Source organism: Mercurialis annua, linkage group LG2, assembly GCF_937616625.2.
Source record: "Mercurialis annua linkage group LG2, ddMerAnnu1.2, whole genome shotgun sequence".
NCBI lineage: Eukaryota > Viridiplantae > Streptophyta > Magnoliopsida > Malpighiales > Euphorbiaceae > Mercurialis > Mercurialis annua.
Window position 1 is genome coordinate 49,729,084 of NC_065571.1, and position 27,312 is coordinate 49,756,395.

General features: G+C 37.2%; 8 protein-coding genes across 9 annotated transcripts; 4 read left to right on the plus strand and 4 right to left on the minus strand.

Annotated features, from left to right (window-relative positions):
* Positions 1-2,160: 2,160 nt before the first annotated feature.
* On the plus strand, positions 2,161-5,743 carry LOC126670574 (3-hydroxyisobutyryl-CoA hydrolase-like protein 2, mitochondrial). Its single transcript, XM_050364334.1, has 14 exons — positions 2,161-2,410; positions 2,581-2,661; positions 2,910-2,978; positions 3,205-3,268; positions 3,363-3,442; positions 3,565-3,648; positions 3,950-4,034; positions 4,171-4,256; positions 4,333-4,454; positions 4,669-4,729; positions 4,828-4,926; positions 5,004-5,105; positions 5,182-5,223; positions 5,307-5,743. Exons 1-14 carry the CDS (start codon positions 2,294-2,296, stop codon positions 5,424-5,426), a joined length of 1,212 nt encoding a protein of 403 aa, XP_050220291.1. The 5' UTR covers positions 2,161-2,293; the 3' UTR covers positions 5,427-5,743.
* A 355-nt stretch (positions 5,744-6,098) lies between these two features.
* On the minus strand, positions 6,099-8,667 carry LOC126667058 (probable WRKY transcription factor 32). The gene is made up of 5 exons (XM_050360022.2): positions 8,406-8,667; positions 7,405-8,012; positions 6,939-7,025; positions 6,696-6,851; positions 6,099-6,593 (listed from the first exon to the last, which is right to left on the minus strand). The coding sequence occupies exons 1-5, from the start codon at positions 8,493-8,495 to the stop codon at positions 6,263-6,265; spliced, it is 1,272 nt and encodes a 423-aa protein (XP_050215979.1). The 5' UTR covers positions 8,496-8,667; the 3' UTR covers positions 6,099-6,262.
* A 1,677-nt stretch (positions 8,668-10,344) lies between these two features.
* LOC126668673 (uncharacterized) lies at positions 10,345-14,438 on the plus strand. Its single transcript, XM_056104700.1, has 4 exons — positions 10,345-11,705; positions 11,842-12,607; positions 12,741-13,853; positions 13,941-14,438. The coding sequence occupies exons 1-4, from the start codon at positions 10,345-10,347 to the stop codon at positions 14,226-14,228; spliced, it is 3,528 nt and encodes a 1,175-aa protein (XP_055960675.1). The 3' UTR covers positions 14,229-14,438.
* A 128-nt stretch (positions 14,439-14,566) lies between these two features.
* On the minus strand, positions 14,567-15,401 carry LOC126668674 (uncharacterized protein At4g04775-like). The gene is made up of 2 exons (XM_050361859.2): positions 15,163-15,401; positions 14,567-14,969 (listed from the first exon to the last, which is right to left on the minus strand). Exons 1-2 carry the CDS (start codon positions 15,310-15,312, stop codon positions 14,616-14,618), a joined length of 504 nt encoding a protein of 167 aa, XP_050217816.1. The 5' UTR covers positions 15,313-15,401; the 3' UTR covers positions 14,567-14,615.
* A 362-nt stretch (positions 15,402-15,763) lies between these two features.
* Positions 15,764-16,398, plus strand: LOC126668675 (uncharacterized). The gene is made up of 2 exons (XM_056104701.1): positions 15,764-15,877; positions 15,985-16,398. Exons 1-2 carry the CDS (start codon positions 15,764-15,766, stop codon positions 16,396-16,398), a joined length of 528 nt encoding a protein of 175 aa, XP_055960676.1.
* A 350-nt stretch (positions 16,399-16,748) lies between these two features.
* Positions 16,749-17,926, plus strand: LOC126668677 (E3 ubiquitin-protein ligase SINA-like 10). Its single transcript, XM_050361861.2, has 2 exons — positions 16,749-17,003; positions 17,098-17,926. The coding sequence occupies exons 1-2, from the start codon at positions 16,914-16,916 to the stop codon at positions 17,752-17,754; spliced, it is 747 nt and encodes a 248-aa protein (XP_050217818.2). The 5' UTR covers positions 16,749-16,913; the 3' UTR covers positions 17,755-17,926.
* A 305-nt stretch (positions 17,927-18,231) lies between these two features.
* Positions 18,232-19,523, minus strand: LOC126669907 (uncharacterized). The gene is made up of 3 exons (XM_050363548.2): positions 19,321-19,523; positions 19,163-19,232; positions 18,232-18,949 (listed from the first exon to the last, which is right to left on the minus strand). Exons 2-3 carry the CDS (start codon positions 19,218-19,220, stop codon positions 18,348-18,350), a joined length of 660 nt encoding a protein of 219 aa, XP_050219505.1. The 5' UTR covers positions 19,221-19,232; positions 19,321-19,523; the 3' UTR covers positions 18,232-18,347.
* A 487-nt stretch (positions 19,524-20,010) lies between these two features.
* On the minus strand, positions 20,011-26,396 carry LOC126667793 (DNA-directed RNA polymerases IV and V subunit 2-like). 2 transcript variants are annotated; one of them, XM_050360873.2, is made up of 8 exons: positions 26,209-26,396; positions 25,581-26,124; positions 25,231-25,443; positions 24,226-25,106; positions 23,214-23,505; positions 22,089-23,039; positions 21,338-21,609; positions 20,011-20,729 (listed from the first exon to the last, which is right to left on the minus strand). In XM_050360873.2, the coding sequence occupies exons 2-8, from the start codon at positions 26,100-26,102 to the stop codon at positions 20,228-20,230; spliced, it is 3,633 nt and encodes a 1,210-aa protein (XP_050216830.1). In that variant the 5' UTR covers positions 26,103-26,124; positions 26,209-26,396; the 3' UTR covers positions 20,011-20,227. The 2 variants fall into 2 exon arrangements, with proteins under 2 accessions (XP_050216830.1, XP_050216831.1); XM_050360874.2 differs by having other exon boundaries at positions 25,581-26,127.
* Positions 26,397-27,312: the final 916 nt, after the last annotated feature.

Sequence of the window (27,312 nt, forward strand, 5' to 3'; positions counted from 1 at the left end):
ACCAGTATTAACAGGCTAAAGGACTAACCACGTTATAGCTAAATCAAATCAAATCCAGCCAGTCACTTAGACATCTTAGGATTACCACGAAAATATAGTAATGGTTGTATTGTGCATTCAAGATCACCTAATGAAATCAATCAAAATTAGACATCCGGTTTTTATGCTTTGTGCATGTGATCAATCCAAACCAACCAGACTTATGGTATTTGCTAGAAATCGCCAGGTTTAGATGTATGCTTAGAAGTACCTGCTACTTGCTTTGCATGTCCAGTCCAGATCGAATCATATGCGTGTCAAACGTGTTTACTGCTTTTCCAAACTTGTTTATTTCCAGCACTAACTGCTATCGAATGTTGAGATGAGAATAAAACGAATATGTCATAAATAAAGCTAGTAACAGATAAGTCAAGCACACGAGTCTCGGGGAGGTTCACGAACTTGGTCTTTTTGGTCCGATGCACGATAATCTTATTCATAAGCGAGTAAGGTAATCTAGTTGGTATAAAAAGCATTTCCTAGTTAAACTAGGTGGCGACTCCATTTTCAAACCATTTCCAGATCAAGAAGTCAGCCATAAGTTTGGGCGAGCAGCCCCTAAATCTCGCTCTGTTCACAGTCAGAAAGTGGAAAATTAAGCACATAAACTATTGTGAAGTAAATGAGAAGAAAATCAAAGAAAGAGGAAGAGTGGAGTGCGAAAATGACAACGATAAAGAAAAAGGTGGAAATAAAATATAAATATAGTTAGGGATATTTATCACTCGACCTGGTGATCAAACCAAAACGAAATTAAAATAGTACAATTTTAAAGCTCAATCGTAACTAAATTATATTCAGACGAAATCATAATCTTAACCAAATTTATTTAAGGTGTGGTCATTAATTTGTTGTAGCTGTTTTTTTAAATTATAACAAAAACTACTTAGTACATTTTCAAATTATTTTTAAAAAATTACAATTGATTTTAATATTTGTTAATTCACTATTTTTATACTAGTTAATTATAATTCTAAATTGAACTAAATCTAACTGAATTGAAGTTACCTATTTGGCTTGACTTTTGAAGCTATAATTGATTTTAAAATGGCTGTTTACGTATTTATCTAAAAAAAATGAATATAATTTTCCTTTTACCTAAACACGGAAATTTATAAGAAAATACTATACGTTGTTTCCAGATTTATATTTTTACTCTCGGTTTTAAAATAATTATGATTTTACTCCTTTACCATGTAGGTATCACAATATTATCATCTCGATATCATAATTTTTCTGTAACTTTTTTGCATGTAGGTATCATACTATCATAATATTATCATTTTATTATCATAAAACCTTATCATACTATTATTATTACCGTATCATACTATTATCATAACTTTATCATACTATTATCATAATCGTATAATGTTATAATATTGATATGATAATGTTATGATATTGATATCATAGTATAATGGATAATAATATGATAATCAAGTATTGTTTCTATAAAAAAATTGTTTTCCTCTATAGTGTTATGGTATCGATATGATAATGCTGTGATACTCATATAATAATCAGACGTTTTTTTTTACAGATAATTGTTTTTTTCATCATAGAATTGTTTTTATGCAAATTTTTAGATCTAAAGCTGAAAAAATTAAAGAGTAATTTATTTAAATACGAAAGTTTAAATAAATCGTAATAATCATCACGAGAATCGTTAAAATCAAATATGAAAGAACGGTTGAGCAATGGCAGAGCGACGAAGAAGAAGAGAACAAAAATAAAAAAACAAATAAAGAAGAAGAAAAATATGGAAATAAAGAAGTAGAAGAAGAAGAAGAAGAAAAATAAAAAAAAAAGAGACAAAAGTAACAAGTGGTTGAAAGTTAAAAAAAATATATTTAAAATAAAAAAGTATAAAAAATAAATATAATTATAATATAAATAGATCTTAAAATAAAAAAAATAAATATTTAAAAAATAATTTTTTTTTATTGAGGTAAAAAAATTATATTATTTTTAAAAATAGATTATTTATTTTAATTTTTTTATTTTAAAATTTCTTAAATTTTCCAAATTGGAGCAGATTGTGCAAAAACTGGGCTCTAACACCAAGAATCAGCCCGGCCCAGGTATAGCCGCACTAACCATTCTGCAACCGGAGCGCCAACACGCTCACGCACAGCGAACACTCTCACTTCTATTCTGCACTTGAAAAAAAACAAGACTAGTTCATTTTTCAATTCTCAGAGATCTTATTTATTACAGATTAAAATCAACAGTACATAAATTAGTAGCAGAGATGCAGAGATTAAACCAGTTGATAACAAGAAAACAATTAATTATTAACCCAAAAGCTGGGTTTCGAGAATTCTCTGCTCTTCCAAACTATGCTCAACATGATGATCTTCAAGACCAGGTCAATTTCTCTTCTTTCTCTTCATATCTTTATTTTTTCATACATGGTATCAAGTTATGAAGTACCCATTTGTAATAAATGTCAGTTCTATTGGGAATTTTTTGTAATTTTTTTTGCTTTGTTAAAGGAGGTAGCTTTGCATATGATTTGAAATAAACCATTTGTTACAGGTTTTGGTTGAAGGAAGAGCTAAATCAAGAGCAGCAATTCTTAATAGACCCTCTTCTCTTAATTCGCTCACTGCTCCAATGGTACTCTATAGTTCATAATTAATGCACTGTGTGGAAGCTAGGTAGCACGGACACCGGAAACGGCGAAACGGCGTTATTTTAAGGTTTCCTATGTTAAAATTGAAGTTTCGTGTCCGAAACGCCAAGTGTCCGACATGTTTCCGAACATGTCCGAAACGGGAAATGTTGATCGAGTGAAGTGTCCGCGCTACCTAGGTGGAAAGTTTACTAAAAAAGGTTGATTTTTTTTGTTTGTTTTTCCATGGTAGGTGGCTAGGCTTAAGAGACTTTATGAATCATGGGAAGAAAATCCAGATATTGGATTTGTTTTAATGAAGGTAATGCATTGTCTTTTCGGATTTTGATGTGTATATAGTTTATTTCTTTAGATAAAGCTTAATATGTAGGGTACACATAATTGATTTCTTGAAAACTTTCGTTTGCGTAACTTATCATGTTTGTTCATGTAAATTTTTTGAAAGCAATGTGAAAAAAGCTGAACTCTGGTTGCTTGAATATGGTTAACCCTTGGTGTTTAATGTACTTCGTTGACGTGTTTTATAGGGTAGTGGAAGGGCTTTCTGCTCGGGTGCTGATGTTGTTTCCCTTGCCGAGTTAGCTAACGAAGGTGGGTGTTTTTTCAAGATTAATTGTTGTGTTTTCATTTTTATTTGCAGTTACTGATATTGTTGTTTACATACTACTGATTTTTTTATATGCAGGTAGAATTGAAGAATGCAAAAGCTTTTTTCAGATACTACATAAGTTTGTTTACCTGCAAGGAACATATTTGAAGCCACATGTGAGGATATAACCTTTTACTAGATATATTTGGATTTCAGATCAGTTAACAGTTTAAGTTCAGTTTCAATAAATGTTTGGTTTACGAAATTTGTTTTGTTTATAGTTATCAACATCTTACAGGTGGCTTTCTTGGATGGTTTCACAATGGGATGTGGGGCTGGAATTTCACTCCCGGGAATGTTCACTGTCGTAACCGATAAAACTGTATGTTACTGTTGCTACAGCCTGATAATGCCAATTTTTACCGAATTGCATTGATTTTGTTTTTCTTTTGATTATCTGAATCAATGTGCTTGAAAGTAGTACATATAACTTCTTTTCGTATGGACATGGTGGTTGTTTTTCATTTGTGATTGAGAGGTCACATTCAGTAAAATATATTCTTGAATTTGAATTGGTGCTTTCTGATCCTGTAGTTTCTTGTACTCATGGAATCGCTTGTATGCTTTTTTAGGGTAAACAGTGAACGTAAGAATAAGCTTCCTGTCTTATACACACTTTTCAGGTTTTTTCTCATCCCGAAGCTCAAATGGGTTTCCATCCAGATGCAGGGGCTTCCTATTATCTTTCTCGTCTTCCTGGTTGCTTGGGTACTATAATTACTGTGTACAATTATGTAAAATTGTAAATGTTATTTAACATATACCTACGTGTTGCATGTGAAACAGAGAAGCGATTAACTGGATATTTTTTTTTGTCTTCTTCTTTCTTATAATCTCTTTTCAGGGGAATATTTGGCCCTGACTGGAGTTAAGCTTAATGGTGCAGAAATGATTGCTTGTGGCCTTGCTACCCATTATTCTTTAAACGCGGTTAGTTCTCCCTACAGTATATGACTCTGTTTTGTCTTTTGTTACTATTGCTAATAATAATAAACTATCTAAGCAGAGAATCGCTATGGTTGAGGATCGCCTTGGAAAATTGATCACAGATGATCGTAACGTCATTGAGACTTCTCTTGCACAATATGGTGATCTTGTTTATCCAGATGAGAGAAGCGTCCTTCATAAGTAATGCACTATTTTTTTTAAATTACTACTTTGCATCTACAGCTGTAAATTTAGAGCTATAAGTTGGATTATAGTTTACAAAGTTGTAATTGATCGAGGACTACAGTATTTTGATAATATTCATGCTCGTCGTCTCATTTTGCGCGACATGATTGATACAAGTTCGCTATTCTATTTAGCCGACTTACGGTTATTTTTTCATTTTTTTTTACAGGATTGAGGCCATTGATGCATGTTTTAGCCATGACACTGTAGAGGAAATTATTGATGCATTGGTAAGTTTCAAGTTCTGTGCAAAGAAAAAGATCCCTATTTATCTCTATATCCAATCTCTATTACTTCTTGCGTTCATTTTCATTTATTGATTTTTCAGGAAAATGAGGCAGCCAGCTCCTACGATGAATGGAGTAAAGAAGCCCTTAGAAGAATAAAAGAAGCCTCACCATTAAGTTTAAGAGTTACCTTACGATCTGTAAGTTATCACTTCACGTATCGGTCTCTGTTACTGTTGCTGAAACTCTTAATCCAAGTATTTTTTGTGGCATTTAGATTCGAGAAGGTAGATTTCAATCTCTGGATCAATGCCTAGCTCATGAATATCGAATTTCCCTCACCAACATCTCCAAAAGGGTCTCCAGTGACTTCTTTGAGGTATAGTTTTCTTCTGATATTTCTACTTAAAAAACATAGGAAGTGAGGATCTCATGAAATGTCTGCTTGTATATAGGGAGTCCGAGCTCGGTTAGTGGATAAAGACTTTGCTCCAAAGGTGACTTAAAAACTACTAGTTAGGTTATCTCTTTTGGTAAAGTTATCCATGTAAGCTGTCCTAACCCAATTGCTAATATGCAGTGGGATCCTCCAAGTTTAAAGGAAGTAAGTGAAGACATGGTGGACTATCATTTCTCTCCGCTCGGTGAGCTCGAACCAGAGCTAGAGCTGCCCACAGCAACACGAGAACCTGGTGTGTGAGAAAGGTTAATAGTATGAATAGGGATCATTGCTAGCTTCTGATACTGCAGAAGAAGTAAGCAATTGACTCGGCTAAAAGCGTTGCAGAGAATTAATTCCGAACCCGATTCGTTGTAGTGGATAGTTCACTATGCCATTGTTGCTCACTCATTAGCGTAATTGTTTACTGAACATGTCAGTATGAGATTTTGTTAGGTTTTAACAAGGCAGCAGAAATTGAAATATTTGTTTTCTTGCCTTGTAAAAAAGAAATTGCAATGCTGATGCTTTCTTGTGATTCCTTACTTTTAGATTTATGATATGTGCTGATTGAATAATCTCTATTACAGCAAGAGCTAAACAAGCTAAGACTTGATTGAAATATGAGAGAATTACCTTGCTATCTCTGATATTTATAATAATTCACATTTGCATTCTCTTTGTTTCATAATCAAAGTAAGTGTTGTATTATAATTCTAAAATTTAGCTATACAGTCCAAAATTTTATCTCTTTATTTAACCTTTTTAATATTTTAGTCCTTGTTTTAAAAAAATCAACAATTTAATCTCTTTTTTTAACCGAGAATATTAACGGATTTTCATTAACACTAGTTGTTGATGATATTTTGAATTAAACTTAAACATAAAAAAGAGAGATCATGTAAATGTGGATTCTAATAAATATCAGGGATCTTGGAGAAATTTGCTCTTAAGATATTGAAATGATAAGCTATACAGAAAAACACTTTACAAGAGTTCTTAAAAGTGAATCAGAAAGAAAAACTGTCAAAATTTGATTGAAACTCAAATAAAAAAATAATAATGAAATGAGCAGAACTAATTGTATGTCAACAAGGTCAAAGTTGGATGGCCATACTGAGAAGAGTTCGAGCCGATTCCAACGCCACCTCACCGCCAAGCTCCAACACCTTTTCATCCATCCTTTCTTCTTCCCTCTCCACCGGCCACTTGCTTGAACTCGAAATCCTTTGGTTGCAATGAGAGTTGCTAACAGTAGTAGCAGAAGAAATAGGAGCAAAACTTTCTGAACCTTTGTGTTTCTTAGGTACTGGCATGTCATGGTCATGTTTCCCTTCATATTTAACTGTGATGGTTGTTGCATCATCCGAGGCTGTCTCGACATGCTTACGTGAAGGGCATCCTGCTGATGAGCATCTGTAATAACTCCTAAGGACATGTCGAAGTAAGATATTAACATTTCTGGCAAGAAAAAAGATCTTCAAGCAGACGCACAAGTTGAAACGGATAATTATTTAAGTAAGAACTAACCTCAAAAAAGAATTCCCCTTCACCATTTTCTGACCATATTTCCGCCATCGAAAGCCGTCACTTGACATGCTTCCATCAGCAGCAGCATGCAGAATAATCTTATTTTCCTTATTAGCTTTTAACACGGGCGCTGGATATACACTGCTTTCTTTTATTCTGTTTGTCAAGAACTATAAGCATTCAGAGAGTCAAATCGAAAGGAGATTCTATTTTTTTATATAACCAAATTTAGTAAGGACATGCCTTTTCAGGGGCCTTGGTTTAGCACCATGCTTCTCGTTAGCCTCTGTTTTTGCAGTCCCGCAATTCTTTTTCTGCTGGCTGGCATCTCTTAGAACAGCCATAAAACAGTATTACAATGAGCATATTTATAAAAAAAAGGGTTAAATGCAAGTTTAATCGCGAACTTTAAAACTTGGTAAGATCAACCACTTTCATGTTTCAGCAACCTAGAATACCAACCTATTTCAAATGAAAAAACATTGACATGGACATCAGAATATACACTGTTCCGGCAGCCACATCAGCGGGTTTTTAATGGAAAATAGGTTGGTGTTCTGATTTGCCAAAACATGAAAGTTGGTGAATACTTTTGCCAAGTTTTAAAGTTCATGTTTTATTTGCAAATTATGCTAAAGTTTATGAATTTTTGTTGTTGCAATTAACCCTAATAGAACAATTCAAAATGTATAGTGTATTTTGAACTCACAATACTTTCGACTCTAATTCATTGCCATTCTGCTCCTCGGCCTTAATCCCAATATTGAAATTAGAACTGCTTGAACTCGGTTGTTCTGATTCCGGAATGTACACTGATGGTTGCACGGCGTCTTCCCAACAGATAGGCGTTTCTAGATTCTGAAGTGGACTGAAGATGTGGCTGCTTGCAGCGACTGAAACAGGTCCTTGTGATATGTTGCACATATTTCGTGATAGATCATGACTGTGTTGACCTATATAAATTGTGTCGATGACTTGTCCTGAATGATCGCAGCGTTGAACCTTCTTCTTTGCATAGCAATTGGAATGTGAACACTTGTAGTAGCTTCTTAAACATTTAGAGCTCTTCACCTGCTTCTGGCCGTACTTCCTCCAACTATACCCGTCAGTCGCAGTTGTCTCCGGAACGGTGGGACCACGGTCAGGGGTTTGCATCAACAACAGTTCAGGTGCTGAATGGGACACTGATGTTGCAGTTGGAGCAAGAGATTGCATATTGCAAGAATTGTTAGCACATTCAGCCTGATGATTCAACTGAGCCTCTGCTCTAGGATTTGTCCTTAGCTTAATATCTTGACGGGATGTCTCATATCGCCCCTACATTTAAACATCACATCATTCACATAAACCAACTATGAAGTTTGTCAAACAATAATAAGTTGCAAACTAGGCTACAGACACTTCATTCAATCAACGGGTTGCGTTTCTGAAATGTTTCAGACACGAAATTTTATTTTTTTTTAAGCAGGAAACCTTAAAATAACACTGTTTTACTGTATCTGTGTCTGTTTCCATGCTGAAAACCTATGAAATTGCAACTCAAACTCAAAAACTCAATCAAATAACTAAACAATTCAAAAAACTAAAAAACAACCCAAGAAACCAAATTGAAAAAAGAGAAAAGCCATGTCAATGACAACACTAATAAACCAAATAAAAATCTAGCTACATACAAACCAAACCCAAATCAAGAAAAAAAGAAAAAAAAACCTGAAAATTTACAGTTGAAGAAGTACTAGTCAATACGCTTCTCAGTAAGCTAGAGAAGGAAGCAGAATCCGCCATTGATGAGTCACACATATTTAAAAATAAAGGGTGTTACTATTAGTAAAACTTCAAAAATATTTTTGGTTTGTAAAATTATGAGAAGAATTGAGAAGCAAAGGTTTTAAGCACCGAAACAGAGAAGGAATTTGATGGGACCCATTTTATGAACCCTTTTGACTAAATGTTGACTATGCAGTTTTTCAGATTGTTTTTAGGTTTGACCATCTTTCCTAATCTCTATTTTTTAAATACTTTTTTTTTTAGTATTTTAGTATTGCTTTAGGGTTTCGGTTTATTTTTGTTTCATTACCTTTATTGCCCCTTTTCCTCTACTAGGTAGTGTTTTAAATTAACTTTCAAAAAACTTAAATCAATCAGAAAAATCAATATTTTAATTTTGTTCATTTAAATTCCAACCTTTTAAAAATAATAATTTGACCTAATATGTTAACATGACTTTCTAAATATAACCAACTGAAGATATGTAAGATAATTTACGGTTAATTTGGACTAGATAAAAAAAATCATACCATAAAATAAATCATACCATATATACAAATTCGATTCTTATTTTTTTGAGCTCATATGACGTAACTTCAACTTTGAATATGACGATGAAAGAAAACATTCAAGTTATTCCACCTTTACTTCACGTAAGATTTAATTATAGCCTGAATACCCAGCCCGTCCAGGCTTGTCCCCTTCGAAATGAACTTGAACTGTTAACTGCTATTTTAAGCCCAAATCAAACACGTAATAGGTTCGATCTTTAATAGGCGGGGCTAATAATCATGGACGGTCCTCGACCTTTGCACTAAGCTTCCCTAAACCCCCTCACCTTTCAAAAGCTTCACTAAACCCCCTGACCTTTATGGCGGCGCCATTCACGGTCCTTCTGGAAAAAAAAAACACAAAATCGCGGCGCCGCCAACGATTTAATCGTTTGCATGCGTTTTCCTCGCCACCTGTCGACCCACGTGACCTGTCCTCTGTCAGTTGCAACAGTCCCTCTCTCTGACATGCCGGTTGACTTTTCAAATTTTAAAATCAAAAAAAAAAAATTAACCGCTCGGTAACTTTTATCTCTCTTTCATCTTCTTTCTGACATACTCTTTCATCCTTCTCTTCTCTTCCCTTTTTTCTTCTGAAACTCATTCTCTTCCCTTTTTTCTTCTGAAACTCTCATTTTCACACCGCCATTGTCTCGTCGATTGCCTGTTCATCTTCCGTGCTTTCTGTGTTTTTGCATTGTGAAGAAGAAAAAAATAACGAAGGAACAAAACATAATTTTAGAGTGAGAAAGATTGATTTTTACTCTTGTTATCTGGTTCATGTGGTTTAGGGTTTGATTAACGTGGTGTATTTACGCTCTCTGTGTCACAGGTTTTTATAGTGAAAGAATTACAAAAATGAGAAAGAAAGGAAAAGGAAAATCAAAGGAAAGAGAACGAACGGGACCACCTGGAACTGCTGGATGGGGTTTAATGGATGAGAGCGATAGTGACGAAGTGGTGGAAGGTATGTAGGACCACATAGTACTTTGGTTTCTGTAAATGTTTGTTATTCTATGCTTTGATTTATTAGCCGCTTTTGGACATAGGACTACAAGTTGCTTTATGTTTGTTTACTGCTGTAGGACCACTAGTTGGTTTGATTTTTTTAATCTTTGTACGAGTTGTTTATTGTTTTCACGTTTCTGTTGGTTGGCATTTACTATTATTTTTGTGTTGCTTGATGGTTGTTGGTGTGTTTAAATATTTGTCTGTTTGCAGTGTCACCGGGTTTTGAATTTTTTCAAATCAACCTTCACATTAATGGGGCATTGGGGGAATGGGGTTACCATGATGGGGAAGTGTCCACCGGCGTTTATTCTGTGTCTGGTATGACTCTGAAGAAATTAGATAGATTGGTGAAAAGAGAAAAAGTTGAGGGCTTAGTTGATTATTACTGGAAAGAAAAAGACAAGGAATTTCATGATTGGATTAGACCGATAAATCACGACGATGATGCTATGGAAATGGCAAGTGCTGGGAAGAGGGATGGAGAAGTGGATGTCTATGTTAGGAAACTGACCGTTGAAGACATTGAGGCTTTAGTCCCTCCGCCCCCCTCGCCCCCACATGTTGTAATTGAGGAGATACCAAATCCCAAAGATTTAGCTTATGTGTATCCCACTCCCGTGAAAAAAGTAAGGGGTAAACCATTGGCTACCAAGGCTGGTGGGAGTAAACGACTGGGTACCAAGGCTGTTGGTGAAGGTCCTTCAGAAAGTGGGGGGTCATGGATGAGTCCATATGTAAGTGAATATGTAAGTGAAGGGGCTTCTATGGTCCAGGGAAATACGCAGGCTCAGGGGAATGAAGGGGCAGATTTTTTGGGACAAACTGACACTGGGAATGATGAGGTTGCTGGTGAGCGGGCAAATGAAGAGGCAAGCGTTCAGATGGTTGATGAAGATTGCCATGATAAGGGGGATGGGGCTGCTGAAGATTGCCAACTTAATGGGGCTGAGGCTGGGGCTGTGGATGGGGCTGAAGCTGAGGCTGTGGCTATGGATGGGGCTGAGGCTGAGGCTATGGATGGGGCTGAGGCTGAGGCTATGGATGTGGCTATGGATTTGGCTGAGGCTGAGGCTGAGGCTGCTGAAGATTGGCAAGTGACTGGGGTTGAGGCTGGGGCTAGTGAACAGCATGGGCCACAAGAGGAAGAAGTTCCAATTCAGGGGCCACATGAGGAAGCTCAGGATTTGGGGGCTGACGATGGGCCGCACATGGATGAGGTAGAGGGGCTGCATGATAAGGGTCCTACTCAACAAACTCAAGATGTGGACTTCGACAATTTCTTCCAGACCCAACATCAGCCCCCTTTTGAGGGTTTATTTGAGGACCAGAATAGGGAACTACCGCAAAGGCAAAGTGAAGACCAGCCACCGATGCCCACTGAAGAAGAGCTTCATCATTCACATGAATGGGTTGAAGTTGAAGATTGGGATGATGATCTAGATGAGTACATTGTGGATCCTGATTATGACATCTTGGATGGTGATGAAGATTTGACTACCGAGTTGAGGTCAAACGGTCAGTTGCCTGAAGAGAATGAAGAGAATGAACAGGATGAAGAGAACGAAGAGAATATTGGTGCTTCGCAGAACAGGGCTGGTGGGAGACCCAAAGGTAAAGCCCAATTTGAGTCTGGTGGTGTTGACAGAACAATTCACCAGGACACTGTGGGTGGTGATTCAGAGTACGTAGAGTCTGATGGAAATAGATCTATTTCAGATTCAGAAGAAGAGGGGGGGGGGGGAGGATTTTAATGTGTTTGATGAAGACCACGACCATGAGGGTCCAACTTTCTCTATTGGGATGTTGTTCACTGACAGGGAGCAGTTTAAGAAGGCCTGCCGTGAGTGGGGGATACACCACAGGTACCAACTGCACTTCCCTGTAAATGAGATAACAAGGGTGAGGGCAAAGTGCTACTCAAAGAGCAAATGTAAGTTCTACGTGTTTGCCTCAAAGCTGCACCTCAAAGATCCCAATGACAACACATTCCGAGTGAAGACCCTTGATCTGCGCCATACATGTCCTAAAGTGAGCAAAAACTTCCACCTGACTAGTGCAGTCCTCGCCGACAAGTACTTAGAAGAATTTAGAAACGATCCTGAATATAAGTCTGAAGTGTTTGTGAAGAAGATTCAGACGGACCTAAAACAATCAATAAGCATTCAGCAGGCAAGAAGAGCAAGAAGGGCAGCATTGGACAAATTGGAAGGTGATGAAGACCGGCAATATGAGAAGCTGTATGACTATAAGAGGGAGGTTTTGAGAACCAACCCAGGCAGCACGGTGGAGTTTAAAGAAGCAAGGGGGAAGTTCCAGGGAATGTATGTATGTTTTGATGGGTTGAAGCAGGCCTTCGTGAATGGGATGAGACAGATTGTCTGTCTGGATGGGTGCTGGTTGAAGGGTAAATACGGGGGTCAACTTCTTTCTGCAACAGGGATTGATCCAAACGACTGTATGTACCCCTTAGCATATGCCTGGGTTAAAACGGAGAACACGGAGACCTGGATGTGGTTTATTGGGCTACTATCAGTTGATCTGCACCTTACGAATGCCGCTGTTTTCATGTCCGATAAACAAAAGGTACAATCCTATCTTGATTAATGTGCTGTATTAGATTTTTTACATTAAGATCAGGGTCCTTTGGTGAATAATGTACAAACTATAGGGTGTGTTATTGATTGCATGGGTGATTATATTTCGTGCGCTTGTGCAGGGTTTGTTGAATGCTGTGAAGGAGTTGTTCCCATATTCAGAGCATCGATTTTGCTGGAGGCATTTGTGGGCCAATTTCAGGAGCACATTTCACACGCAACACATGAAGCCCTTCATCTGGAACATTGGAACAGCAACATACAAAGCAGCCATGGATAGAGCAATGAAAGCTCTGGAAGACAAACATGACGCTGGCTACAAATGGATCAAAGAGAGGGACAGGAAACACTGGTGTAGAGCGCTGTTCAAAGAGGAAGTTAAGTGTGATATCCTCCTAAACAACCTGGCTGAAGCATTCAACAAGTACATACTTGCTGCAAGAGAGAAGCCAGTGTTGACAATGTTCGAAATGATAAGGACGCAGCTTATGAAGAGGATTAATGACAAGCAGAAGTTTGGGGGAAACATGGAGGGTGAGCTGTGCCCAAAGATCAGAAAGAAGCTTGCTAAAATCATTGATTATGGTTGGAAGTTCACCGCAGATCCTGGTGGTAGCCCTCAGTGGCAGGTAGAGGGCCCAGGGGGCCAGTTCGTGGTTGATTTGGCTAACAGAACATGCACATGTCGAAGGTGGCAGCTTAGTGGAATCCCATGTTCGCACGCTACACCATGCATATATGGAAATAATCAACGGCCTGAAGAGTTTGTGGATGATTGCTACAGTGTAGCTACGTATCAGAGGGTATACAACTATGTAATCAACCCTATGAATGGGCCAGACATGTGGGAAACAGACCCTGAGCCGGCTAATATCATACTCCCACCATCCCCAGTACATAAGAAGAAGAGGGGCAGAATACCAACGGCCAGGAAAAAAGAGGCGGAGGAACTAGAGAAACAAAGGGTTGAAAAAGCCAAGGAAGCCGCTGCAGGTAGGGAAAAGTTGCCAAGGAAAGGAAATATGAGAATGACGTGCAGTTTATGTGGTCAATATGGACACAATAAGAGGGGTTGCCTAAAGAGGAGTGGGGGTCAGTCAACTCATGAGGTTGGTGGTCCGTCAGCTGAAAGAGTGCCTGGTGGTCAGTCTGCTGAAAGAGAGCCTGGTGGTCAGTCTGCTGAACGAGAACCTGTGCTTCATGACTCTCCAGTCACCCTCCGCTGGATGATGGATGTAAGTGAATGTGTGGTTTTGTTGTTTTTAGTTTTTTGGTTTATTATTCCTTTAATTTTATTTTGGGTCTGTGTCTTTCCATGGCAGGGTACAAGTCAAGTCGTTCATAGGTCACCGAGTAGACGTGACACCTTTCCATTTGTGGATCAAGCAGTTCCGGCGGAACCTCCGCTTGCTGACCAAGGCCAACCAGACCAGAACCACCCAGGTGATGCAGAAGAGAATGCCTTCAACAGCCAACGGAGCAGTGTTGACGATGGAGCTCCGTCCCAACCTATCCCGACGCAAGCTGAAAAAGGAAAAGGGAAGCGGAGAGCTAAAGATGTTCCCTCTAGATACATGAACATCCTGAGGAAGAGATCCAAAAAAACGTAGTGCTGGAACATGGATTAGTGGTAGTTATTTTGCTAATTATTATTGTGGTGCACATAGGCAGTATTTTGAACCATGCTTTTGATTGTTTTGAGCCACAATGTTGTGGTTGTTTTAGGAATGGAATGTTATGAAACTTAGGAATGTTATGTAATTAATTCTTGAATCAGTGTACAGACATGAAAATTCTTAATATAAAAGTACTCTACTAAAGACTTCAGAATCGAAATTAACACCAGAAAAGTTGAGTTACATAATAAAACGATCAACTACATAATAATATGGTTAAAACAGTCATTCTCCAACAAGCACATAAGCTTACAAACAACCATTCTAAAAAGTTCATAAGATAATAAGTACACTGGCAATAAGACAAGTTTCACAAATGATTTATAAGCCTTCAGTTCCCCTATTATTTTCTCTAATCCGAGCAGCTGTGAGTTCATTCTTCAATTCTCTAATCTCCATCTGCAGTCCCCTATTTGCAGCATACAAGTCTGTTAGCTCCAGCTCCATCCCCTCAATTTTGTTAGCAGCTTTAAGAAGCTCGTCCTCCACTTCAATTGCATCAATTATACTTGCTCTGTCAATCAAATGCTTCAGCTCGAATACATCTCCTCTGAGCTTTTCCCCTTCTTTCTGTAGCTCTCCATTTGATCTCTTCATAGTATACAACATGTGCTTCAGGTGAGGAGCATATTCCTCGTCATACCACATGAAGAAGGGGCATCGATTCACCCGCATCTATACACAACAGTTGGCTTTAGAAAATGCCATATAAAAAATACAAACACATTGAATAAAACCCTAATATCCAAATGACTCAAATCAGAAACCCCAAAATTACCGTTTTACAAACCCTAATATCCAAATGACCCAAATCAGAAACCCAAAAAATTGTCGTTTTACAAAAGAAGAAGAATTTCATACAACTAACCTTAGCATTTGGACATCGAAAGAATCGCCTCCCAGGATGCTTTTCAGTCCAACACACCATGACCTTCGCCTCCAATCCGCATTTGCATTTAGGAACATTGCACACAGGGAATCCATCTACATAATCCTCTTCTGAAAATCCTTCGGCCATAATTAGGAGATCGACACAAGAAAGAACCCTAAAATCGACACAAATGGAAAGGTGTCACGTCTATAACAGTTTATAACAGTTTATGTTTGTCTATTGTTTTTTAGCAACGATAAGGTCAACCTTTTACATAATCACCTAAGGTACTTATCCTATGTTTTAAATATCGTCCACGGTACTCATTCTTTTATTTCAGGATCAACCATGGTACTTCAACTTTTAATGAACTATCACTTAAAGTACTTAATCTTGATAATTAAAACAATAAAGGTTCGTTGGTAATTAAAAAAGGGACATCTGTCACACCTGACAACGAAAAGCAAATCTGAACCCTGCATAAATGAAGGTGCAACACATTATTCAACTGAACACTCAACCCCTTTCTGAAAACCCTCGTCTCATTTTTTTTCTTACCAGCCTTCCCATAGATCTCCACTCCCAAGACACAACGACAATGGAAGGACAAGCTAAACAAGTTGTGTGCGACTGTGGAATTCCATGCCGTATGCAGATTTCCTCTACCGAACGAAATCCAGGACGGAGATTTTACGGCTGTTCGAAGAGAAATGTAAGTATTTTAGATTTTACGGCATTTCGAAGAGAAATGTAAGTATTTTTTTAAAACTTAATCTTCATTTGTTGCCATTTAACTGTCGTTTGACCTACACTACACAGAATCAATGCGATTTTTTTGCTTGGGTGGATAACGACATGGCCTATCAGATGACGATGGTCAGGAATTTGAAAAGTGAGGTTAATGGCATGACTGAAGAACGCAACAAAGCTCTACTGGAACTAGTTCATGCCCACACTCAGGTGGCGGCTAAAACTGACGAACTGGAGCAACTTAATGAGGCCTTCGAGGGATTGAAGGAGTCCATTGAGATGTACCACGAAGAAAATGTGCTTATGATCCAGGATAGTGGTCTGCAACTTATGGAGATAAACACTCTGAAGAAACACGTCAAGCTGATGGAAGTCAAGTGCTCAGACATGGAGAGGAAAAACAAGATCATGAGGCTTGGTTTTTTTGTGGCATTTGCAGTTGCCGGTTGCAGTTTATCCGTTGCTTGTTTGAAGAAAAAATGATGCATTTTCTATTAAGTGACAATGGCTTGTGTTTGTGCAGTGTTGTTAGTAAACTGCGTTCCAATAATTTTTTGTATTATCTTAAACTCATTTAATTTGCTTGTTGGGAAAACTTTGTGTGATTCAAAAATTTAAATTACAGTACTGTCGTTGATTACATAATTTAAGTGAAGGTGCTGTCTTTCATAATTAAATATAAGTTCAGGTGCTGTCTTTCATAATTGGTCGAAATGTCAAGGGCTATATTAGACTTCACAGACAAATAAACCGCCAAAAAAATGAAAACTTAATGGCAAAGATTAGCAATGGGTTTTCCAAGAAACCCTTTCATTACACCCGTTCCATCAGTTGTATTGTTTCAATGCAGCCTCTTCGTTAACCACAACCACTAACACAAAGGGCATGTAAAGAAATTGAAGAGTCATGATGGTAACTTATTTAAATAGGCAACCACAGCAACTGATTCAACCATTTCAGATTACACAAATTGTTCTTATTCTCAGAAAAACCAGAAGATGTCCGATAATATTGTTGTGTCTTCACTTAATATGGAACTCATGGATTGCCCAATATGCTGTGAACCCTTAACAACTCCAATTATTCAGGTTTTTACCCATTTATTTATCTTTACCGTTTACTGTTATTTATTTCTGTAATTGTATTGTTTAATAATTGTATTTTTTCTGTAACTATATTTAGTGTGAAAATGGGCATGCAACATGCAACTCATGCTCGGAGAAGACTCAGAAGTGCCATTCTTGCACCCTGCCTATCAGAAGAATGAGGAACCGGATTCTTGAAGATGTTGCTGACTCTTTGAGAGTTTGTTGCTCGTTCAAGAATTATGGATGCCCAGCAACTGTGAGGTACCCCGAAAAGAGCAACCACGAAAAGTTCTGTTCTTTCATAGAGTGCTCATGCCCCATTGAAGTTTGTAATGTTAAGGGAACCTCTGAAATGATTTATGCTCACTGTAAAGTGATGCATAAAGATTTTGTGAAGCCGTTTGTTTTTGGTCGTAAATTCCCTGTTTCTGTTCGGCTGAATGATAATTTCTTTATTCTCCAAGAGGAAAACACAGACATTGTGTTTGTTCTGAACAACACAACGTGTTCTTATGGGAATATTCTTACAATCTGTTGTCTTGCACCGTCACAAGCTGGATGCTGCCCCTATGAAATTGAAGTGAATGCCAACTCAAGTCACAAGTTTCACAGTACTACCCAGAACATTCAAGGCACCGGCAATTACTATCGTTCTTTTTCAGGGTTCCTTCTTGATAGTGACCACGAATTTTTTGCTGACGGTATGATCAAGATGGAGTTTTGTGTTTATCGCGCACCGGAGCTTGCTTAAGAGGATGACCTGTTTATGTAGTCTTGTTTATGTATTTTTTGGTTAATTTTGGTGAAGATGGATATTTTTGTTCTTGTTTTTGTTCTTGTTCAGGGTTAATTTTGGTGAAGATGGATGTTAATGTAATTTTTTTCTAAACGTTCTGAAATGTTTGAATATTTAATGAAGTCAATTATTAATCTTACTTTTATGCTTGTTTATATGTCTTTACGAATTATATTTTACATGTTCTGTAAGTAGTGTAAGTAATGTATGTTCTATAAGTTTTATGTATATTTTTTTGTCCAGCGTAACAAATATCAGGGTCCACTACTCAATCCATTTTAAAAAGTCAGGGACCTTATGTGAACAAAAGTATAAGAATGAAAGACAGTGGTCATGCATGAACCATACGTATTTCATTTCTCTAAAACTAAATTTATAAAATTTCCAACATATAAGTGTCTTTGAATAAAATAACAACATATCAGGAAATAATAAGCAATGCTAAATTATGAAATAGCACATATAAAAAACATATAAGTGTTTTAAAATAAAATAACAACAATATCCGGAAATACAAAACAACGCTACATTTATTTGTTCTTTCGTTTTTATTTGTTCTTCTGTTTTTTGCTGCACCCTTCTTCTGGACCTTCAGCCACATCAGATGGGCCTTCAGCAGCAGCAATCTCCACTTCCAAGGCTTCTACTTGGCCCTCATCTTCAGTGCCGTACCACTCTAGCAACAATAATTCATCACCTGGACCTTCTTCAACTCCCGCGGCATCTTCAACTGCCTCCACTGGACCATCTTCAACTGGCTCAAATGGACCATCTTCTTCAATTTCTTTCAATTCTAACTTGGGTCCACTCTCAGGCACCAAATTATGCACATCATCAGAGGTTAAATATCGAACGTAGACATCAACCACACCTTCTTTTAGTGCAGCCCTTGCCATCTCCTCAACATCTCTATCATGTTCAAGAGGTTTTATCCCTCGATGATAGTCCAACTCTGGCTGCCTCCAATAATACATAACCAGCCCCTTCACTCCAATTTTTTTGGCCCACAAATCAAGCCTATTCAGTGACAGTTGGGAAATGTCAAAACATCTTGCACACACGTCGCCCCACAAATAACCACCTTCTCCAAATTCTCCATCATAGTGCAGAACAATTTCCAGGATCTGAGAATCCACTTCCACAGTACGGGCTGTTCAAACAAACAATATGGAGACATTCATTCACAGACATTATGCAAAACAAATCAACAAATTTTACAACCAACTTGAGAAGACTCCCCCCAAAAAACATACCCATAAACCTAAAAATTTACAATAAACCTAAAATCACAATTTCAAGTACCCAAAAACACATACCCAAAAACCAACAAAATTACCCTAAACACTAAAATTAAAATTCGAACCTGGCCGTTTCTTCCCTTTCGTCTCATCACTGCCGAAGAAGATCTTTTCTTTTCCCATTATCTTCTTAGCCTGTTTTACCATATAAAGATATCAATACCAAAAAAGTGTGCACATGACAGTAACTTTACAAAAATTGATCAACCATTTTTTTTCATACCCGGATTTGTTCTTCCTCGAAATGCAACGCAGGCGAACTACAGAACGAGAGAAAATGAAGAGCAACCAAACGACGATGACAAACGTCTAGGTCAGAGGAGATGGGAAATAGAAAAAGACTGATTTCAAAAACAAATATAATGAAGAAGAAAGAGTATGTCAGAAAGAAGATGAAAGAGAGAGAAAATTTACCGAGCGGTTAATTTTTTTTTGGATTTTAAAATTTGAAAAGTCAACCGACATGTCAGAGGGAGGGACTGTTGCAACTGACAGTGGACAGGTCACGTGGGTCGACAGGTGGCGAGGAAAACGCATGCAAACGATTAAATCGTTGGCGGCGCCGCGATTTTGTGTTTTTTTTCTTTCAGAAGGGCCGTGAATGGCGCCGCCATAAAGGTCAGGGGGTTTAGTGAAGCTTTTGAAAGGTGAGGGGGTTTAGGGAAGCTTAGTGCAAAGGTCGAGGACCGTCCATGATTATTAGCCAATAGGCGGGCTTGAACTTTTATAATTGTTTAAATTTTAATATATAGCAGAAAAGGCTCAGTTCAAAGTCTCGAAGCAGGCTAAAGCCAGCTTTGCATGAAAATGAGCCAAACCCTGCTTGGCGGCCTGAGCCGGCCCAAGCATGGCCCACGAATAGGTCTAGGAGAGCGTAATAATTAATAAGGAAAAAATAACCCAAGAAATCAAATTGAAAAAGAGAAAATTCATGTAAATGACATTGACAACAGTGACAAAGAAAATCAAATCCTGTTCAAACATAATATGTACAACCCAAACCCAAAATACATGCCAAGTAACAAGCTCAGCAAACACTTAAAAATAAACTAGTTTTGGTTACCCTATAATTGTACCAAACAGCACATATACAGTCTAAAAAGGGCATTTCACAACCAGCAAATACAAGCTCAGCAAAGCCGGGATTCGAACTTCAAACCTATGCCCATGCTGAAAAGCTCCTGGCACAACAACTTTGCCCCGTAAGGTACATTCACCTTCACAATTTCATCAACTGACTCACAAACTCGGCAATACGGACCCCTAATCTTGCGGCCACCAGGCACTGCACGCTGAATCACGTTAGCCATATTCTTGCATTTCCGGCAGATATGCATCTGTGATGAATCACTAAGTGTAAAAAGGCGCTCATGCAGATTGGCCGATGCACCATGAGCTATGAGGCAGTCACGTTCCATTTCACCAAACTTGATCCCACCAAATCGCTTGCGGTCTGCAACTGGTTGTCTGGTGAGTGGGTGGACAGGTCCGGTGTTGCGGAATTTTACTTTGTCTTCAGCCATGTGGATCAATCTCTGGTAGAACGTTGGACCAATGAAGATGAGATTACGACCCATTTCCCCAGTTCGACCACTATAGACCCTCTCATTGCCGGATCTTGAAAATCCAGCCCTGTGATGCACATTAAATAGAGGAAATTATTCAGGCAATCTACAAAAACCGCAAACACGATAATAAACACACAACAAAAAAACACCTAAATCACAATTTTAATAATGCCTTATCACTAAAAAGTACCCAACATTTTTTGACTTTTTCAATTTATATCCCAATCTTCCAAAATTTTAATTCTAGCCTCATTTCAATAAGTATATTTCAATTGTAGCCTTTTACTCAATTTCTTCCAAAAACATAGGCCATACCTTTTCAATTAATTTTCATTTATGAAAAAACCTTATAATTTTATCAATTATAGCCCAATTTTGATAAGTATCTTTCTATTGCAAAAAAAAAAGAAGGAAAAATTGCCCCACAAAATAAAAAAAATCAGAACGACTTGGCTTTTCTTTTTAATAAATATGCCTAGTTGGCTACAATTGAAATGTACTTATTGAAATTATGCCAAAATTGACGTTTTTGAAAGGTTAGATATAAATGACAAAGGTCGAAAAGGTGAAGTATTGTTTAGTGATTATACCTTTTAATAAAGCTAATCATTAACAACTTTTGCAAGTTGTGATAGCAGTGCAAATTAGTAAAAGATTGACGAACAAAGTCACCTGTGAAGCTGATCTGTAATAGTTTCAACAGATGGAGTGCAGAAAGGGGTGGCATATTTCATTGAACCACCACAAGCAATTCCCTTTCCCAAAGCTGCCTCTAAAAGTTGTCCCGGAGTTTGTCGTGAAGGAAATGCATGCGGATTTATAACAACATCAGGAACTATTCCCTGTCTTGTAAAAGGGAAGTTTTCTTGGGACTCCAGAAATCCTAGAACACCCTTTTGTCCATGCATGCTTGAAAATTTATCTCCAAGACATGGAGAACGAACCTACACCAATGAATCAGAAACACAATCAATTAGCACATTACATTTTTTGGATGGAATATGATACAGCAAAAGACTTGCACTGTCTAGATGTATGCATTTCATGCATTCATGAAACCAGCATCCGATCGATACAGTTAAAACCACACCGAAATCTCCAAAACTGACCAACATTATACTTTAACTGAAAGTGAACCGACAGAAAGAAAAAACGATCTGGAAACTGAAAAACCAGAAACAAATACAAAGAATACTATAATTGTTTTTAAAAAAATCAAATATTAGGTTTCGGTCAGTTCGGCTAATTTCAGTTTTCCATAGTTAAAACCAAACCAAGAACAGAACAGATCAAAACCGAAACCGGACCGACCGAAGTCATCAGTTAGGTCGGCCGGGCATTTTTCTCAGCCCTAATACACAATTAGTGATCTATGTATGTGATATTTGTACATATTCTAAAAGTGTAACCTTTTTACATATACCTGTCTCAGAGATACAACAGCATAATTTTTTCCCTCATCATTTGATGACAGTATGATTTTCTGGACCATGCCTCTTTCAGTGTGCTTCAATTTTATACTGTGATCAGCTCCGGAATCAGCACACTTCCCAATAATAATATCACCACTCTGAAGATTAGCACCAATAAATGGGAAACCATCATCGTCGAGGCTATCAACGCGTCCAATTTTACTCTGTATCTTTCCAAAATTCACATTGTCTTCAAATTTTCGCCTCTTATCTAAGATTTCTTTATTATCAACGTCCGCCTTATAACTTCTGATATGTTCAGATCGAAACATACCACGTTCTAAAGAAGCCCGATTCATTACTAGTGAATCCTCTTGATTGTATCCTAAGTGGACGTTGACTGCCACGATAGCATTCTGACCATTGTAGAGTTCAGGCTTTGATACCATTCCACTCAAACCTCGCGAGTTTCCTGGTTTTCCAAGGCAATCAGAAGTCATTGTCCGAAAAAGTGGCCTTTGGGGATAATACAATTGATGAGTTAGAGTGTCCACTCTAATATTTGGATTTGTAGTAGGAAAACCAATTGCTTGTTGAGAATGTTTTTGCGCCTGATATAAAACTCTTCTTGCGTGATCATGATTGGCAAAAGGAATAATTCCGCAACTTAATCCTAATAAGCAGGACATATCAAGTTCGCAATGAGTATAATTCAAAGATTGCTTCCCATCAAGTCCCGATAGGAGACGTTTGATACCCCATGCGGTACTACAATCCTCTTCCTCTTCGGTTCCAACAAACTCAACAATTCCACTGCCCAGAAGTGATTGAAAGGTATAATTTCCACCTTTAAATGATTCTATCTTATGTAAATTCTTAACAACCAAAAGGGGGCGTAAAACCCTTCCAGCATCAGAAAATATGCGTACTTCTCTTTGCTCTGCGTCTATTTTAATTTCCACCTTCCAAAGAAACACAAACAATGTCAAAGGCAGCAGATAAAACACATAAGACAAGGCCAGTATAAGTTTCTTAACCAAAATATGGGCAATTTTAATCATAGCATAAGAATATACCCATCAGTCAAAGACCAAACCACTAGAAAACTAAAGTTTCTTTATAGACTAAGAAGATACCAGCTGATGCAACTTCTTCCTCCGCCGCAGGCGTCTAAGTTTAGAAATAAATAATCGGGAATCTTCACAAACTCCAACCCATTCTCCATTGAGAAATACTTTATGCTTGTCATCCAGCTTCGAATAGGAATCATCGGGAACCTTCTCCATTCCAAGAGAAACCAATTTTTCAGTAAAAGGTTCTGATATGTTAGTGCTAACAATTCCAGTAGCAGCCAAATTCTTTACAAGTCCACAATTTTCACCATCGGGAGTGGAAAGAAAGCAAACCCTACCCCAGTGAGATGGATGCCTGTATGAAGTAATTTATATCAGGAAAAGGAGAAGGCAAGTGCCAAATATCTAATCTGACCAAACCAAGTGCAATCAAATATGATTTTACTATAGCATTTATAATCTAGCATCACAGCAAAGTAAGCAAAATCAAGAATTCAATTTTTTATTGTCAAAAACTAGAAACAGAAATATTTTAACACTGACAACTATATAAAACATGACTTTTATAGTTATTAACATATTCTCTCATTTCCAAGTATCAACAGTGAACCACTTAATGAGATTGTCATCCACACACATGGAATTGTGTCTGCCTCATTGCAGCTCCAATAACACATCTCATTTAAGTTTGCTTTTGGCTTTACACTTTTAAAGCATATCAAGAAAGAGAATCGATACATCTCAATTTTAATGCAGAAATAACTTTAAAATTCTAATCACAACCACACAATACTTTTCTCCTTAGAAGATGACAACACTCAAAATTCAAAAAATGTTGATATTTAGAGTCTAGAAGGAAAAGCTAAAGTTAGTTGCAATCACGTATCCACCATAGATTAGGGTATATAATGTTTAGAAATAGGTGAACAAAATAACCTGCACATCTTAATCATGGCACAAATATGTGTATAACTAACCAATCAAGCGGCTACAGTTTTGTTTTAGCAATAAGTTAGCATAAGAGAGACATAAACACATAAACTAGAGACTAAATTTCAAGCTCTGAATAACTTACGGAAATCTAGCATCTCCAACCTTCCCTGTGTACTGAACCTGATATCTTGTTTTCCGCAAATCAACCATCGTTTGCAATGGATTTGCACGCCCAAGATTTGCGACAACGCCAGAAATCCTTTCCATTCTCTTATATGGATGCGACCATGCTCCAGTTGAGAACGCTCTACACATACCGTTGGTTATTATGGAAGCATCTAAATAATTTTCAATTGACCGCACATCACGATCACCATAGAGGTCTCTTTGCAAAGCCTTGGCCGTGCGCCTTCTTGCATGTGAAATATGATTTCTTAGCTCTCGCTCAAGCAATTCACCAGCTAGATCAAATCTCTTATTTCTAAAACTATCCCTGTTATCACAAGTTCTTTGCCCACTATATGCTTGTAAAAGAGACTTTACCATATAGCCTAAAAACCGAGCTTTTTGCCTAAGACCATGGAGACTTGGAAACAAATATAATTGCAAGCAGTCTTCATTTTCTGGAGGTGGAAATGAAGTTGTACGTATCTGTTCATTAATATAATCAAGAGCTGCCTTCCCCCTACGAAACCTATCACATTTCTCGTTGGCATACTGAATCGACGCCATATAAATATTCAGAATCCTGGAATCATCTAAATCATAACCAATGAAATCTACAACTTCTTTATCTGATGAAACACCAAGAGCAAAAAACAATATCCAGAGAGGGATCTCAGTCGACAAAAAAAATACATTCAGACCTTTCTTTTCTGCTCTGTTGTCTTCAATTTCAGCAAGCCCCACTAACTTAACACTCAGTCTATTTCTCCTCGCCTCAGACCTGTATGAAACAGCCCATTCTGGAATATTTGAAATCCATAATCTCTTCAAACACAACTGCTCTTGTGCTATGAAAACCTGCATAGTTGCAAAGAAATAGAAATAAGATTTATTATCAACTTTTTGTTCGAGAACTTAACCAGTTAACCTCATAATCATGAACCATAATACAAAATCAGAAACTAAAAATAGATAGACTTACTTTCTCAGCACCCTTGATCACAAAATACCCTCCAAGATCAAAGTCGCAGTCACCTTTCTCAGCTGTTTTCATCCAACAAAGGTCAGACTTGACCATCACAGGTAACCTCCCAATAATGATACTTCTGTTGTCCGTACTAAGAGTTTCTTTATCAACATACTGCTCTTTTCCGGTTTTAAACTTGTCACTTCTAACAACCTTTTGAGAGTAGACCTGGTAAATTTGCAGAAAAATATCACAATGATGTAAAACCATCACAAGAATAAACCCTCAAATGATAGCATCAATAAGCAACAAATAATAATAAAAAACGGCAAATAGAAAATACCACAGGAATTTTCTGAACTCACCTCAACACTGACATTGACCTTAATCCGCGAAGAATAAGTCATATTCTGAAGGCGAGCATGTCTAGGAAGCATATTATGTTCCTCATTACCAGCCCAAAAACTCGGTTTCTCCAAAGCAACTTCTCCAAATTTAATACAAGCAAACCTCCATTCATTCTCACCCTTTTTCGACGGGTCATAACCCGGCTCGACAAGCAAATCACCAAACGAATCGAAAACCTTCTGTATCCCATTGTGTATAAAATCATTATACGAGTTAATCTGATGACTAATTAAACCATACTCGCTAAAAAACAAACTCATCGCCTTCTTACAAAAATCTTTCAAACCAACTTCCCCTATTTTCTTCAAACAGCTTGCTGTTTCTATCATATCAGAATCAGACAAGTCATCGTCATCATCATCAAAATCAATATCCAAATCCAAATCATCCAGCTTAGTAGAAACCTTGTCACTAATTCTACTACTTGTACCTACATTATCGATATCGTCTTCCTCCATTGCATCAATAAACTCACCCATTTTGCTTACTTAAAATCAAAATCTGCTAATAAAATGAAGCAAGTTTATAAACGAAACAAAATGAAATTAAGGGATTGCATTGCATGTAAGAGAAATTGAAACTTACAGTGAATTGTGAGAGCTTAGAACCCTAATAGACCGCTCTGTGAATGATGTGTTAGCAGGTAATGAAATGTACGGACGATTTGGTTAGGGTTTTGAATGATTGGAATTGGTAGCTTTATGAACACACGGAGAAGAGGAGCGAAAATGGCAGTGTACTCAGTACAGTGTCTGTGTGTAGCAGTACGCAACACAACAAGAACGTTTAACTTTGCGCCTGCTTAAATGACGAGAATGCCCTTGCAGAATGTTGGGGGGCAATATCGTAAAATGTCTAATATGGGCTAGGCTTTCTGTGTTGAGCTTTTATGACTCATGAGTCTTTTAAATTGTGTGGTGAGTCTTTTAAATTGTGTGGTGAGTCTTTTAAATTGTCAAAATAATTTAGAGAAAATTAGGATAATACTCTATTTCCTAAAATAATTTGATTTCCTACCTCAATAAGGAAAAGATAGAGAAAATACCTCATCATTCTAATATTTTTATTTTTTTACTCTAAAGCATGTTTATATTATGATTATACCTACTTTTTATTAATTTTTTACTCCAAGTATATATTTTTACTTTTATCATATGACAACTGTCATATTTTTATATTTCTTTCTCTCTCCTCTCTCATCTCTCTTCTTTTTTTCTTCTTCTTCTTCTTCTCCTCTGTTCTTCATCAATTTTCTTCTTCTTTTTTATTTCTTTTCTTCTCCACTTTTTTTCTTCTCTGTCGTTCCTTCATTGCTCCGCCGCCGTTTCTTCATCGCTCCACCGTCGCTCCACCGTTGCTCTTCTGTTTTATTTTTTTATTTTAGCGAACTTTTCTTTAATTCATGGTGATTATTGCGATTTTTTAACATTCAGATATAAATAAATTACATTTGATTTTTTTTTTCAATTTGAGATCTAAAAATCTGCATGAAAAAACGATATTATGATGAAAAAAAACGATTTTCTGCACAAAAAACGATTTTCTGCAAAAGACAGCTTCTGATTATCATATGATTATCATAACACTGCAGAAAAAATGATTTTTTATAAAAAAAAAAACAGTCTCTGATTATCATATGAGTATCAATGTATTACCATGTTGTTATCATAACACTGCATAAAGAAAGAT